General features: G+C 37.4%; 1 protein-coding gene across 4 annotated transcripts in view; it reads left to right on the top strand.

The window, feature by feature from the left end:
- LOC146490088 (uncharacterized) overlaps positions 1-16,423 on the top strand; it is a 53,218-nt gene that overhangs the window by 22,891 nt on the left and 13,904 nt on the right. The window contains exon 1 of one of the 4 annotated variants that reach the window (XM_085125618.1): positions 10,789-10,839. The exons of the other annotated variants lie outside the window; for them this stretch is intronic. Coding sequence (XP_084981744.1) covers positions 10,816-10,839 — 24 coding nt within the window. The 5' untranslated portion in view covers positions 10,789-10,815. Of the gene's footprint in view, positions 1-10,788; positions 10,840-16,423 lie in introns of those variants that run through there. 4 annotated transcript variants of the gene reach the window in all.

Genomic DNA, 16,423 nt, shown 5'->3' with positions numbered 1-16,423 from the left:
TTAACTTTTAATCGTGGATTAACTTTAATCGGCTTTCGAAAAAACCGGGCCCTGAAGTACTGCCAAACCGAAGATAGATGTGATGTCAGTTTGGACGATAATTAAGTGGAAAAGCCGCATCATAAAGTGAATATATTTGGGGACATAGAAAATGGTTAAAACGATTCTTTGCGAGCCAACTAAAAGTCCGGAAGGGATGAATAGTTGAGATAGTGATATTTGAAACACCTCAAAACCATTTGACGGCTAATAATAACTGGGTTTTTTCACGGTTGATGGTTACAGTTGGCTAAATTTTAGGTGGTTTGACGGCTGACAGTTAACCCCATTGAGACCCTCCTTTTACACAATATTACTGTGAAATGTACATTTATCCATTTGTTTGAGCTACAGCAACAAGACGTAAATGTTATAAGTACAAATTAAACCAGGTTTTATTTCTTTGTAACAAATCTTAATTACAAAATTTTTTACCTCTATATACGGGACGGGGCAGGGACGTTAGCTTAAATTTACATCTAAAGTACTAAGTTTGTATACCGCCTTTTCATTTATCGAGTCTGACATGTCAAATGCGCTGACTTCTGAATAGCACAGCCCGTACATCAATGTTTCTTTTTAAAAATATAATACGTTAAAGTCAAGTTTTGATTTACAATAATCAATATATAATTCCATAAGTACAAAGAAACTCAGTTCGTCAAAACAAACCACGTTTAAATTTTGATGTTTTGAGTTTCGCATAATACTAACAGTATTCTCGAATAAAACCATGTTTAAAGCCAGTGTAGTTGAAAGCCTGAACTTTTGCAAAACACTTTTGTTGCTATGAATTTTCAAATGTAATGCATCCTAAAACCGAAGCGATTGACAATCACATAAATCTATCGCTTTAGTCACAGCGGTTACCAATAACACGCGACCTACCGCCTTCAAAAGAGTAGGATAAAGTTGCTTTTTCGTGGACGTCAATGAAAGAAAAGCTGTTGAAATTATTTTGAACTCTGATAAAATTCCTAGGTAACCCAGCTAACTTAGGCCGCGGCTTAAGACAATCAGTGGACTTCCAAATCTGTTTATAAGTGGTTTATTTTACGTAGATAAATAGTTTTTAATGTCTGAGATGCAAGCCCTCTAACCGGTTACCGTGAGCAGCAGAAAATGTTTAGATATGACTGTTGGCAAAATTGAAAATGGCTTAGAACCTGGTTTTGTTAAACACCGTCTAAACTGTCTTTTAAAAACTGACCCTAAGAATTTTACCTCACTAAGACAAGGTAAACTTAATAAAAGGTATTTTGAAATAAAAATTTTCATTTTCACTCCATGTGATAATTCGCTCACTTGCACGCATCGCTGATTTTACAAAATAAACCTGTAGCGATTTCAAATGTTTTATAACAAAAATACAGCTTTACCAAAAAGACTTCTATTATAGTATTTTCTTAATTCAGTGTCAGTACAAGAATCTTCAAACGTTCAAGCTTTCAAACATGCACACGTGACATCACCTGTCACTCGTGTATAAAAGGCTGTTTCGCTGGGTTACAATCTTAAATGCCAGGAGTAACGCCAATTCAAGATGACGGCCATTTTTATCTTCCAAAAATTAGCTGAATGACCGTTTCGTTTTGCAGGTAAGTTGTTATTTCTTTTTTATTGTTATTCATTATTCTGAGCTTGATTGATTCTTTGGATATTTTGCCTACGATTTGGTGCATTAAATCAGAAACTGGTAGTTATTGCTGGTATCATTTTAGCACCACACGTTACCGCGTTCGTTAAATATTGGTCACTGAATCGGGTTCAAAATTCAAACAGCTCAGAGTGCACTTTTAGAGCAAAAGGGTAAAATGTCTTTGAGACTTTGAATTAATGCGCTATTTTTTTTATTATTATTATTATTTTTAATTTGGGTAACCAATCGTTTGTGGTTGATACATTAAGTAAGTCGGCCGTCATGTTGAACTAGGCGTAACAAAAAATATTCCTCCATGTAGATTAAGAAGGATATCTTTCTTCACGTTTAACCCAGGCCCCGCAGTCTCTCAAATTGTATCGATTGTATCGAACCAGGGAGATCTTTCCAGTCTTGCTGCTTTTAACTATGGTACCGTTCTTCCTCAGTGATATTAATATGTGATACATCCCGGACTCAGCTGACGTGTTATTGGACAGGTAGACCCGCTTAGATGTACCCTGCGAGCAGAGGCCCTTCGATCTTCCTTGACTTATCTAGGAAGATCGAAGGGCAACTGCTCGCAGGGTAGCTTAGTTTTAAAGAGAAACTTTCTCTCCAATGGATAACGGTTGCATGACGGCTGTAAACCAAAGTTTCGCATTTTTTCTTATTTTAAAACCGGTTGTGAATAGACCATTTCCGGTACATTAAAATGGTAGCTTGGCTACGAGGTTCAGGGAATAAAACAAAAGAAATTAATTATTCATCTCTGAACCTCAAAACAACACACTTTATTAAAACAGACAGTTACAAGCAGGTTATATACCTACCCGCAAATAGCTGAAACTAGTCGAAGCGGGTAGGTATGTCTATACGTACTAAACTAAATACAAATAAATTTGGTGTTTACAAATTGACTAAAATAAAAATTAAATAAGTAGTAAACAAACAAGTGACGCAAAAGGGATTCGCCAGCTGATAGAAACTAAAGGATTGTTACAAAGTTACAAGCTTTTCATTATTTCAAGAATTAAAGAAGGTGTAAGGTAAGCATTTTCTTTTTTTTAAATGTTGATTAGTATTTCATGTATTTGTTTTTTGAATAATTTTCTGTTGTCAGACTTTCTAATATTATCGATAAAGAATTCCATAGCCGTGCACCAAATCGAGAAAATGAATTCTTTAGTTGATGAAGACGTGAAGATATGATATAATGAAATTTATTTTTGTTTTTCTTTTGTTTTATTTCCCAGAGCCTTGTAGCCAAGCTAGAATTTTAATACAACGGAAATGGTGTATTAAAATGAGTATAACGTATGTTTTTTTATTCATTCATTTTTTTAGCTTAAATTGTCAAATAAATCAGTGAACAAGTTTTGCTTGCGTTAGAGTAAGCGTCCTGTAAATCAAGGGAACGCCATCATTATTTGTTCACATTTCTGCTTTCTTACGCTCCCTACTTCTTGAAAACTAGAATAGAGTGGTAAAAAATATATATTCTTTAACTTAATACTTGGCTCAGTAAGAAATTGCGAAAGGAAACTCTTCAAAATTAATTCTTCGTTAGTTTCAAACTATTCGGCTCAGTTCAATTACTCTTTTGACGTCACACCGGCCGCTCCGCCAGCCGGCTAATCATGATTCACCCCGCGCAGGGTGGATACGGGAAGTTTGTTATATAAACTTGAATCGACAACGGCGCCATTACGGAATAGAATATGGTTGTTGTATACCCCCTAAACAGTAGGGCGTGCATTCGTTCTTCCTTCTTTGTTGTTGTTGTTGTTGTTGTTGTTTTATAGTAGCACTCAGAAAATCATAGAACAATCGGAAATCGGATTTTCGTTTTTAATCTACAAATCGTACCCTTTTTACAGGGTTTCTTTTAAGTCTGTAAATTATGATTAGTATTTCATATTCAAACTGACACCAGCAATGGATATCTAACAAATCAACAAAATAAAAATTTTCTATGATTAAATTTTGGAGCTATAAAAAGTTTGTAAAATTCCGTGTGACAGCAGTTTTATAAACTGACCCGATTTTACAGATTAGTAGATATTTGACTGGCAACCACTCACGCTGGTGCAAGGTTGGGGTGGCTTACGTTCGTTATTAGATATCAGTTACAAGCAGAGTTTTAAACTGCTTGGCCAGTTTCTTTATGTCTGCATGTAGCAGATGTGTTAGACTGCACGGTTGAGCAATACACAAGTTTACAAGATTACAAAGGCGTAAGCTGAAGTAATGTTCGCGTTTAATTATCAAAAAAGTGCTTAACGCGATTTATTTCAACAAATTCAAAGCCATACACGAAGAGACTAATTTATTAAATATGGCAGTCATTAGATGTCAAGTGGGATTCCACGATATCTCCCCAGTCCTTCACTGATGTAACAGGCTTAATGGTTTTACCCAGAAAAGTCAGCTTTAGGTTTGTCATCCTTAATGAAGCAATTGACGGGTGTTCAGGGAAGTTGAACTTGATCCAACATCGCAGTCGTGGTATCGATTAAGATCCGTGGAATATCCTCTGATGCAGACTTCTCATATTAGTTGTCTCTCGCGAAATTAACACGTCACGCTCATGTAAATGTTACAAATATGTTACGCAAGTGCTTCATGTCCCATTCACTCCTTGCTGAAGCATGTAACTTGTTTCCTTTACGTAAATCTGTAAACGTCTTGTATGGTTTATGCTTTGTGTATACAGCTATTTCAATTAACGTTGTCGGCTCAAAGCATGGAGCTAAAAGACAAGACCGAAAGCTTACGTGGGATTTTTATGAATAAATTCATCAAAATCAGTCATGCCTGGAGAAAACAATAGGTTGTAATTAGCTGTGCAATGACCTGCACGTGCAGGGATGATTTTGATGAAATTATTCATAAAAAATAATCCCACAAAACATTGCGGTCTTGTCTTTTAGCTTTATTTTAATCCGACAACGTTAATTGAAATAGCTGTATATTCACCAGTTATGCATACAACTATCACTTGTAAAACAAATCCCTGATCATTGCGTAAGCACTAGTTAAGTCTTTTAATGATACTTCAGAAAACCGGATGGCGGATCGACGGCTGTTAAACAAAGTCAATCCACGCAGAGTTACAGGTGTTGCTCTAGGTAAATAGTTTTTCTTTTCCGGTTTATGCCTGATCAGTTGGCGGGAGAAGGGCACAATCGGCTTCATGTCCTTCGAGACTCGTGATTCCGGAATAGGCCAAATACACAGAATGCACGGTGTTCGTGTTCTTTTAAGACCTATTCTGGTTTTCGAAATTAACAGAATAGTATGCTGAAAACTGATAGCGGAATGAACGTGATACAGTCCGCTCAAAATAAGAGGAATTGTATTCCGTTTGGGAAGCTTGTCGTTTTAACGGGAAGACCTGGAATTGTATTCTGTAACTGATGTTCTGTGTATTATTCTGTGTATTCTGTCATAACTGAGCCCGGATAAAAAATAGCCAGAACTGTTCCAATACTATCCACCCAAGTCAATTTGAGCAGAGAAAGCGAATTGCTAGAAGGCTGCTACGCCAATCAAAGAATGCCTTGTGTTAAATACTTATTTTACTAGACTAAATATAAGGCTTGTAAATATCAATGTGAGAGGAAAAACAAGAAATACTGCATTAAGTAGCAGGCACTACTACTTAAGTGAGTCGAGCTTGGGAGAATTCGCTCGGTAAGGAGACCAGAGATGACGCAGTGGTGAGAGCACTCTTCTCCCATCAGTGTGAGCTGTGTCCAATTCCTGGATTCGAATTCATATGTGGAAAAATTTAGGACCTTCCTAGGGTATATCCTAACTTCTGATTCATGAACGATACATTATAACAAGCCGAACTGAAGAGTCTCCCAAGCTTAATTGTCGTTTACTAGGCAGTTATCGATCGATTCGCAAAGCATAGCCCATCAGAGATTATTCTGTAATAATTTATAAATATCATCGATGAAGAATTTATTTTGATCGAATTGTTCATCGCGATCATTGGCAAAACCGATAACTAATGAAGGATTTGTTTTTGTTCAAGCTACGCCGCGATATTCCTTCTATAAAAAATTTAATTTGATTCATTAATTGACTTGTTTTCAAATTTCGCTTCAAATTACTGGAAATTGACATTTTGTCCTTTGGAGGGAGAGCAGCAATGCTTTAAACAGTTTATCTTTGCTCAGTGGAGAAGATTGTGGCAATCTCCATATATTGATCACCTCGTCGCAAATCGGTATGAAAACTCATAGACAATCGAATTTCTCTCCGGCAGAAGCAAGACAGGTCTTATTACCAGTTGGTAAGTCAATTTTGACCTCCTAAGTTTGAGAGAAAACTAAAGATACGTCCTGAGATAGGAAGTCTTTGTGAATAGTTGTTACGTGTCAAAAAATCTGTGACGTCCGGCCTTGCTCTGAAAAATTATGAGCCTGATGTCTTAGCATTGGAGACATGTCTTAAAATATACGTGGTTTTTAAAATACAAGTGATCTTGTAAAATAATCATAAATCTTAGAAGGCTGGCATGGCTTGGAATGCTTCCTAAATTCTGACAATGGGCAGTGAAAACTACATGTTTTCGACTGAAAATTGGAAAGCAGTATTAACATCCGCGCTGCGTGCAGCTCCTCTCCCACGTGTCATGATGACTTCAAGCCCGGTCATGCCTCGTTTCTGGCCAGTCAAATGACACTGAAATAAATTTAACTCTTAAACTAGTTGAAAACGCTGGTTATTTATGGCGAGTAGCAAAACCGAACCGGATCGCTGCAAATCTTTTTTTTTCCTTTACCCGCAGTTCAAATGTATGATTTCCATAGTCACTTTCATCGCATCACCGCTATGTGGTATAGAACGAATTCACAAAATTGTAGACCATGCCACCAGTATCGCAGAGGTTATCAGGGTTCGAATTTCCGGCGTTCAAGCCGAAGTTACTTAAACAATACTTAGGATACGTCTTGGTGTAAATCTATCTCCAGGCTTTTATATGGAAATTTTTTACAGGCTGTCCTCACTTTTTGCGGTAGAAAGTTTTCTTCAGCTCGCAATGTACATGTACCATTGGAAACACTGTCTTGAGAGAGGTATCAGTATTCCTTGGGATATATATATTTTTTATTAGGACCAAAGGCAAAATCGTAAAAAATGGCAAAACAAAGTTTCAGGATTTGGAAAACATTTCGTAGTATGCAATATATTTCGTTAATTCTATTTTCCGTTTTAAAGTCCTGTCGTCTAGCGTCTAGGAGGCGGAATAAGTTAATGCATAGATCACCTGTGTGATTTAGGTAAGTGTATATACATACCTCAAGTGTTTACACGCAATAAGGAAACAACCTGCCTATCACTTACGCTTAAATGATGGAATTTCACGAGACTTTCCTCTTGGAAAAATCATGTCAATCATTTGGTGATAAGTGTACGTTTTGCCGCCGCGGCTTCCGCCACTGTGGAATGCTTTACCTCTTCCGATACGGAAATCTAGATCACTGTAGCATTTTAATCCTTCCTGGAAACCTATCTTTTTAAATTAGCTTTTGTTAACTTGTAACGTATGTATTGGATCATTAACCGCTCTGGGCGGTCATTGTTTTCCCAACATTTTCAAGAAGCGAGGACAATTTTAGAGAATAACAAAACAAAGGATAACAAGTTTATTTCGCTTCAACAAGACAAAACAAATTGCAAACGCTAACATGAGCAAGCCATAAACAACATAAAAGTTCACTGACTACCGTATCTAAAACCAGTTTTGGAACACAACTGACGCTCCTCTTATACTTCACGCTGGACTAGTACAGAAATGTGTTTTTGTTTTTTTGGAAAGGAGGTAGGGTAGGGTGGGCGCTTGCCCGACGTGGGCGGTTAATCGAATAAATACGGTACCTTAATTTATCGTACTTTAGTTTCGAATAAATACGGTACCTTAATTTATCGTACTTTAGTTTCATTGCTGTGATGCGTCTTTGATCATTTTACATAACATAATGGGGTTGACAGGCCTGCGCGATTCTCATGTGCGTGTTTAGCCTAAATAAGAGTTTTGCCCTCACGGGTATGTCTTCCAGAGAACACCGTTTTCTCTATGAAAAGACCGGTGCTCCCTGTAAATTTTCTGTGAGCGCTGGATTTTCTTCTTGTTAAATGCCATCTATGATTAGGAGGGTTTGCGCGATAGACACTGAACAAAGCCATGTGTTTAACTGTCGCCTGTGTTGTAATTGATCTCAAAGATCATTTTGACCTCTTGTTGTTACGTTTCTGTTTAGGGACTGTCGTTCTTAGGCCGTTTGTTGCTTTTAGTTTAGGCTTGGTACGGCTCATTTCAGTGCGTCTGGTGACAGTATAGCCTCTCTTTTTATCGTTGTAAGGATAGGATTTGAACCGTGTAATAACTATTATCTTGCAGCTTTGTTGCAAGATGCTGTGCTTTTTATCACGGTTATTTGTCCCTTAATCCGTTCTTAAACATTGTAGCTTCTTTGAAAGCTATGCAATGCGTTAAATTGAGGGCTAAAGGCCGCTTAAGTTACGGCTGTTTGTTTTGTTGTCGCTCCGCTAAGGTCTGTAACTGTGAGGTTTGTGTTGCGGGAGCTTAGTATTTTCCTCCTGTGTTTACGTGGCTGCTTCTAGTCCTTCGGCCGTTAGTAAATTCTGTAGAATTTAAGGCAATGGTCAGGCAAGACTGCGGTTTCGATCCTAATCTTGTGGATCTCTTCAGTTGCCGATTCTTTAGAAATGATAGAGATGAGTTCTCGGTATCATTTCAACAAACGCGCTCTCTTGTCAAATTATAAACCCATGGTTCGGATCGAAAACCCTGCAATTCAATTGGCTCCTTGGTTTTAGCCAATCTGGTGGGTGCGAGTTCGATCCATGGTAGGGCTAAGCTTGACGCTGTGTTTTCTATGATGGCTAAAGCGTTAACTAAGTTTTGTACATGAACTGCCATTTTTTTCGCGGATAAGTGTTTCCGTAGAGCTGTGCATACGTTTTGCAGCATATATGGAACTCACTATGGAGACTGTATAAAGCTGTATACACCGCGAGAAGTACGTTTATCGTCTTTGTTTTTACGGATTTCATGTACAGTGCGTCTTTCACGACCTGTTAACAATCAACATGGCATAATGGGGTTGACAGGCCTGCGCGACTCTCATGTGCGTGTTTAGCCTAAATAAGAGTTTTGCCTTCACGGGTGTGTCTTCCAGAGAACACCGTTTTCTCTATGAAAAGAGCGGTGCTCCCTGTAAATTTTCTGTTAGTTTTAAGTTAAAAGGTACATGATGATATTAATAATTATTAGTATATACCACTTAAGTGAATAGTACTTTTCGCGCGCACTGGTTCGCTAGCTCGGAGGTGATTTAAGCCAAGTGCAATTCACCTCCGAGCAGCCGAAGAGAAACAAGATGGCTCTCCGTTCGCCACGGTCGCCTAAAAGGAAATTATTTCGATAAACGAGGCGAATGTAAAAAAAAAAAAAAAAAAAAAAAAAATTAACCACATATTCTAAGGTGAAAAATGAAAATACAATCCCTTGTTTACGAAAACTGTCCTGCACTAAAATTGAAATGAAAACAATGAAACCTCTAATATTTTTTAGCATGGTTTCAACAACAAGACGAATTTCACAGAAAAACTGAAGAAGTGACACCGTAGGGACTAAACAATCGTCTCCAAAGGTTTTATTTGTCTGCTAGAACGATAATTAGGCAACAATATTCTAAAAAGCAGCAAAATACAAGGCAGTATATGGTATCTTTTTTTCCAAAGTGAGGCTTTATCATCTCTGAAAAATGCATGGTTAACCCCAATTTTCTTTTTGGATAACAAAAGCACTTGCTAAGATCTGCTTTCCCCGAATAGATTTAAACCACGCAAAAAATATCCACCACACATGGGAAACCCGAATAACACGAGATGCGCGTAACGTATGCGCAGTAACAATAGTAGTAGCTCAGAGCACTAATTGGGGACACTTTCCTGATCGAATTGGAATTTATAAGTATATTGCTTTTTGAGGAGAGGGGAAAACTGGAGTACCGGGGAAAAACCTCTCGGAGCAAGGACGAGAACCAACAACAAACCAAGATGTTTTGACTGCTTTTCGAAAGAGAGAAAGAGACGTGTTGTTTCCTATGTGTCCGCGAGAAATGTGTAAATGTTATACCCGAAAAGCCATGCATGCCTTTATTTTCTACAAGAAGAAGAATGAAAATAGGCTCATTAGGTTACGCACTTCCCAGGAAGGTGTTGAGTCTTATCGTTTACAGTTTATACCTTTTACGTGACAAAGTTTTTTCACTCGAGCGTATACATTCGATATGATAAAATGATGAAAACGTACAGACATCAATGATGAAGGCAAGACTTGAAAACGGGTCGGAGAAATAACGTATTTGTCATAAAATCTGACTACGAAATTACGTCACATGAAAATGAACAATTCATGACTTTTAAAGAACGTCGTGACAAGGGTATTAAAAAGTAGAGAACTGAGTCCGTAGTCCGTCATACTTTTCAGTGAAAGTACTGATTTAATGTTTATTTTAATTTGACTTATTTAGTATATCAATCAAATCTCTTTTGATAGTACTATTCAGGAATAGATTAAAGCTCATCCTGTACGAGCATCCTTGCAGTTTTTTATCGGTTGATATTTCTGTTGAAATTTAAGGTTTAAAATAACCAAACAAACAAACAAACAAACAAATTAATAAACTACCGGATAAGCAACTAGGAGGGTAAGAGAATTAAACAAAGAAAGCATGTTATCCTGGAGCTAGCCAGCCACGTACTGCTCTGTAGATCACGTTCTTGATCCTAATTCTTAAAATGAAGGCATCTGTCAACAAGCTGCATTTACACAAAAACATGCACTTTCAGTGAGAGCATTCTTTTCTAAACATGGATTCTAGATGTGTTGAAGAAGGTTAAATCCTGCGACAATAACTCGTTGTCAGTAGATTTCTGGGTGGAGAATTTGCGGAAGTAATATGAACCCGTTTTAACTGATACCAACCGACCTTTGTAAACTGAGATTTCGTGTATGTGCCTATTTAACATAAGAGCCGAATTGATCTATTCAGTTGATCGAGGATCCTGAGGACAAGTGGACGAACTAAATGGATTTAAAACGCATCTCTGTAGTAAGTAAACGGCTAGACAGCTTAACTGTTTTATTTTAAAGAATCAAGGCTTACAATTTGGGTTGGTTATATTAGGAGTTATGATTTTTTTTGTGTTTCGCAAGACCTATTAAGGTTTTGCAAGGTGAAAAAAATATTTGCTTTCACAAATTAAAGCAGGCTCGTCTTAGACTGGGAAGTCTTCGTCAAAAGCTTACTAAGAGCTTTGTCAAAAATTTAGGAGGTGCTTACAGTTAGCACAATAATTGGAGCATGGGAGGTCTATATATGGGATTTATCTCCTACAATTATATCTTTGGTGATTCTCAAGACCAAGACATAATAGAAAGAGGAAAATTTAGAACCTTCCTATAGGGTATATCCTAACTTCTGATTCATGAACGATACCTTATAACAAGCCGAACTGAAGAGTCTCCTAAGCTTACTTGTCGTTTACTTGGCAGTTAGTGATCGATTCGCAAAGCTTAGCCAATCAGGGATTGTTTTGTAATAATTTATAAATATCATCAATGAAGATTTTACTTGGATCGAATTGTTCATCGCGATCATTGGCAAAACCGTTAACTAATGAAGGATTTGTTTTTGTTCAAGCTGCGCCGCGATATTCCTTTTATAAATTTGATTCATTAATTGACTTGTTTTCAAATTGCGCTTTGAATGACTGGAAATTGACATTTTGTCCTTGGCAAGGAGAGCAGCAACTGCATAAGTTACGTACATGACTGCGATGGTCGTTCACTTATTCAAACAATACTTAGGATACATATTGGTGAATCTAGCCCCAGGCTTTTATATGGAAATTTTTACAGGCTGTCCTCACTTTTTGCACCGGAAAGTTTTTCTTTCTTTGCAATGTACCAGTAGAAACACGATCTTGAGAGAGGTATCAGTATTCCACTGGATATGGTTATTTTTATTGGGATCAAAGGCAAACTCGCAAAACATTTCATGCTATGCAATATATCTCTTCGTTTTTATTTCCCGTTTTAAAGTTCTCTGCGCCAGCCAACGAGGCAGATCAAGTGAGTCAGTTATGCATACTCTTTGATCGCCTACGTGATTTAGGTAAGTGCAAGTACATAACTCAATTGTTATGTATATACATATCAATAAGACTAGACTTTCCTCGTGGGAAAATGTTGCGATTATTTGGCGATAGGTGTTTTGCCGCCACGGCTCCCGCATGGAATGCTTTACCTCTTGCGATAGGGAAATCTAGATCACTGCAGCATTTTAAATCATCACTGAAAACTTATCTATTTAAATTAGCTTTTGATGCCTTAAACACCGAAAAGGCGTCTGTCAGCGGTCATTTACACGGAAATATGTACCTTCTGAGTGAGCACGAGTCATGATTTTTACTTTATCGATTTTTAGGTGTATTTAGAAGAAGTCGTATTCTTGACAATAATTCGTGACACGTAGCTGTAGTGAATATTCCGAAATCATTTTTAACATACCAACCCGGAGACCTTTATAAAAAAATTTCATGTACGTGCCTAGTTAACATGGGAAAAGCCGAATTGACCTATTCAGTTGAGGTTGCTGAGGACAAGTGCACGAACTAAATAGATTTAAAACACATCTCTACAGTAACTAAAGCTGGACAGCTTAACTGGTAGATTTTAAAGAATTAAGGCCTACAAATTGCGTGGGTTATATCCGGGAATTTTCGATTGTTTTGCTGAGTTGTAGGACCTATTATGGATAAGGTTTTGAAAGTGAGAAAATATCAGTCTGAAATATTAGTGTGAAAAATTATGAGCCTGATGTCTTAACATTGGAGCCATGTCTTATAATATACAGGGTTTTTAAAATACAAGCCATCTCGTAAAATAATCATAGATCTTAGAAGGCTGGCCATGGTATGGCTTGGAATGCTTCCTAAATTATGGCAATGGGCAGTGAAAACTAAATGTTTTCGCCTGAAAATTGGAAGGCAGTTTTAATATTCGGACTGCATGCAGCTCCTCTCCCCACCGGTCATGATGATTTCAAGCCCGGTCATGTCTCGTTTCTGCCAGTCAAATAACATTGAAATAAATACAACTCTTGACTTAAACTAGTCGAAAACTCTACTTATTTATGGCGAGTAGCAGAAACATACCGGATCACTGCAAATCTTTTTTTTTTTTCTTCTTCTTCTTCTTCTTCTTCTTCTTCTTCTTCTTCTTCTTTCACCCGCAGTTCAAATGTATGAATTTCATAGTCACTTCGATCGCATCACCGCTACAAGTATAGAATGAATTCACAAAATTGTAGACCATGGTACCAGTATCACGGCGGTTATCAGGGTTCGAATCTCCGGCTTTTAAGCCGGCAGTTGTTCAGGCTTTCTTTTCGCAACTTCACAAGTAAAAAGTACCTACATTACTGCGATGGTCGTTCACTTATTCAAACAATACTTAGGATACATCTTGATGGATCTAGCCACAGGCTTTAATATGGAACGTTTTTACAGGCTGTCCTCACTTTTTGCACTGAAAAGTTTTTTTTCTTCGCAATGTACCGGTGGAAACACGGTCTTGAGAGAGGTATCAGTATTCCTTGGGATTTTATTATTATTATTATTATTATTATTATTATTATTATTATTATTATTATTATTATTATTATTATTATTATTATTATTATTATTAATATTATTATTATTATTATTATTATTATTATTATTATTATTATTATTATTATTATTATTATTATTATTAGAATCGAAGGCAAATCGAAGAAATGGCATAAACAAATTTCAGGTTTTGGAAAACATTTCGTGCTATGCAGTATTTTTCGTTAATTTTATTTCCCGTTTTAAAAGTCAACAAGGCGGAAAGAACTAAAGCATAGATCGGCTACGTGATTTGGGTAAGTGCATATACATAACTCAAGTGTTTACACGCAATAAGGAAACAACCTGCCTATCACTTACGCTTAAATGATGGAATTTTACCAGACTTGCTTCGTGGAAAAATCATGTCAATCATTTGGTGATAAGTGTACGTTTTGCCGCCGCGGCTTTAGCCTGTGTGGAATGCTTTACCTCTTGCGATACGGAAATCTAATCACTGTAGCATTTAATCCTTACTGGAATTAGCTTTTGTTGCCTTGTACCGTTTGTATTGGATTATAAACCGCTTTGGGCGCTTATTATTTTCCCAACATTTTCAAGAAGCGAGGACAATTTTAGAGAAGAACAAACCAAAGGAAAACAAGTTTATTTCGCTTCAACAAGACAAAACAAATTGCAAACGCTAACATGAGCAAGCCATAAACAACATGAAAGTTCACTGACTACCGTATCTAAAACCAGTTTTGGAACACAACTGACGATCCTTTTTACACTTCACGCTGGACTAGTACAGAAATGTGTTTTTGTTTTTTGGAAAGGAGGTTGAGTAGGCGCCTTTTTAAGTTTATGGACTTTCAGGGTGGGCGCTTGTCCGACGTGGGCGCTTAATCGAATAAATACGGTACCTTAATTTATCGTACTTTAGTTTTCATGCTGTGATGCGTCTTTGATCATTTTAAGTTAAAAGGCGCAATATGATATTAATAATTATTAGTATATACCACTTAAGTGAATAGTACTTTTCGCGCGCGCTGATTGGCTAGCTCGGAGGTGATTTAAGCCAATCGAATTCACCTCCGAGCAGCCGAAGAGAAACAAGATGGCTCCCTGTTCGCCACGGTTGCTTAAGAGGAAATTATTTCGATAAACGAGGCGGGTGATAGAAAGAAAAAAAATTCAACCACATATTCTAAAGGGAAACTACAATCCCTTGTTTACGAAAACTGCCGTGCACTAAAATTGCACTGAAAACAATGAAACATTTAATATTTTTCAGCATCGTTTCAACAACAAGACGAATTTCACAGAAAAACTGCAGAAGTGACTCCGCAGGAACTAAACAATCGTTTCCAAAGGTTTTATCCGTCTCTTTTCACCTCTACTGAGGTGAATAATTACTTGGGCTTCTCAAAGGGAGACCAAGTTGAAAATTGCCCTTCGTTTTTTTTTTTTTGTTTTTGTTTTCCTCATTCAGTCACAAATCGCCGTCTGGGCCTTACAACGCATGCGCAGGTAATCATGTCGCTGCATGGGTTTGCATGGGTCGGCCATTTTTTAGTCGACGATTTTCGCGTTTTCCGAAGGAAAACACAACTTTTCGGAATGGTACATCGAAAGAAGAACTACGTAGGAATACTCAACAGTTTCGATAGTGGAAATCCGAGAAATAACGGCGAAGAAACTGTGCGTCGAGTACAAATTGTTGTTTTATCCAGGCGACGAGTTAGCCTGTTAGCGGAGCGCGGACATCTCAAATCCTTATTCAGGCCACGGACTTTCTACAAAATTTTTTAGTACTTCTGGGAATTCAACGGCTGAAAAATTACAGGTTTGATCGTGAATTTGTACTGAAATACTATTCTAATTGACCGATTGTTTATATTCTGAACAGTTTTAGCAAAAATTTGAAAAACGTGCCACGCACGCACGGGTTGATAAATTCGCTTCGAAATGGACTGATAGTTCCTTCAAATCGCTTTCGCGTCTCTCGTCTCGCATTTAGAGTTATAAGCGTTTCTTTCTTAGGCGTAAACGAAGACTTTTCTGAAGAAATTTTTCCTTTAGGAAAGCATTCTGTCTGTTTTTCTCTCTATTTTAATTGCCAAAACGTGACAACTGCGTAATCTTGCGTAAACAAACGCATGCACTGGAGACGGCTCAAATTTCGCCTATTTGACGCGAGGACAAATTTCATCGATTAATGGGTTAAAGATACTGACATACAGAAATTTCCACGAAACACCAATTTCAATCAGAATTCCCTCATTTCAAAAATCAAAAACTTTTGCGAGGGGAGGATGAAGCCAACACAAGATATCCCTGCCCACTTTGCTAAATCCTGTTGGTCAGATAGATGCACACATAGGTTGAAAGCTCGGATTTTACTGTCAGAACCTTTATTAGATTCTGAAATTTATTACTTAATCGGTCAGTGTAAAACGCAGACTACAGACCGGGCGTAAAAAACGGACAGAGGGTACAATTTAGACCAGGAATATACATTGCTTTCAATATACTTGCTTGTACTATGCTGTAAAACAATCGACAAATGACAACTGAGATTTTATCATGTCATTTTCCTGTCGTTTACAGCTGGATATGCCAGGAAAGAAGCCCAAGTTCACGCACATATGCGTCTTGTTGTTAATTAATTGCGGGCGATTGGGGGAGATGTTGCTAACGATGAGATAAGCTTGTTAACAGGGCACTGAAAAAGAATATTTAGAGTCGTTACTTAGAGTCGTTACTTTCAAAGATTCAAAGGTTGACCAAGTAAAAACATTCAAACAAATTAAACACCACTGGATAAACACCTCGGCGAGAGGATTAAAGCAAGTTGTTGATTTGTTTTGCTGGACAGTAGACAACTGGTCTGTGGATCACTCTTCTATGATTCTTAAACACCGAAAAGGCTTCTATCAGGTGTCATTTACTCGGAAATATTTACTTTCAGATGAGCGCGAGTCATGATTTTCAAGTTATCGGTTTTTAGATGAATTTTGAAGAAGGCGGTATCTTTGA

The sequence above is a fragment of the Pavona decussata genome, unplaced genomic scaffold, assembly GCF_977016875.1.
Source record: "Pavona decussata unplaced genomic scaffold, jaPavDecu1.1 SCAFFOLD_1, whole genome shotgun sequence".
NCBI lineage: Eukaryota > Metazoa > Cnidaria > Anthozoa > Scleractinia > Agariciidae > Pavona > Pavona decussata.
The sequence above is the reverse complement of the archived record's forward strand: the minus strand, read 5'-3'. Positions and strand labels throughout refer to the sequence as shown.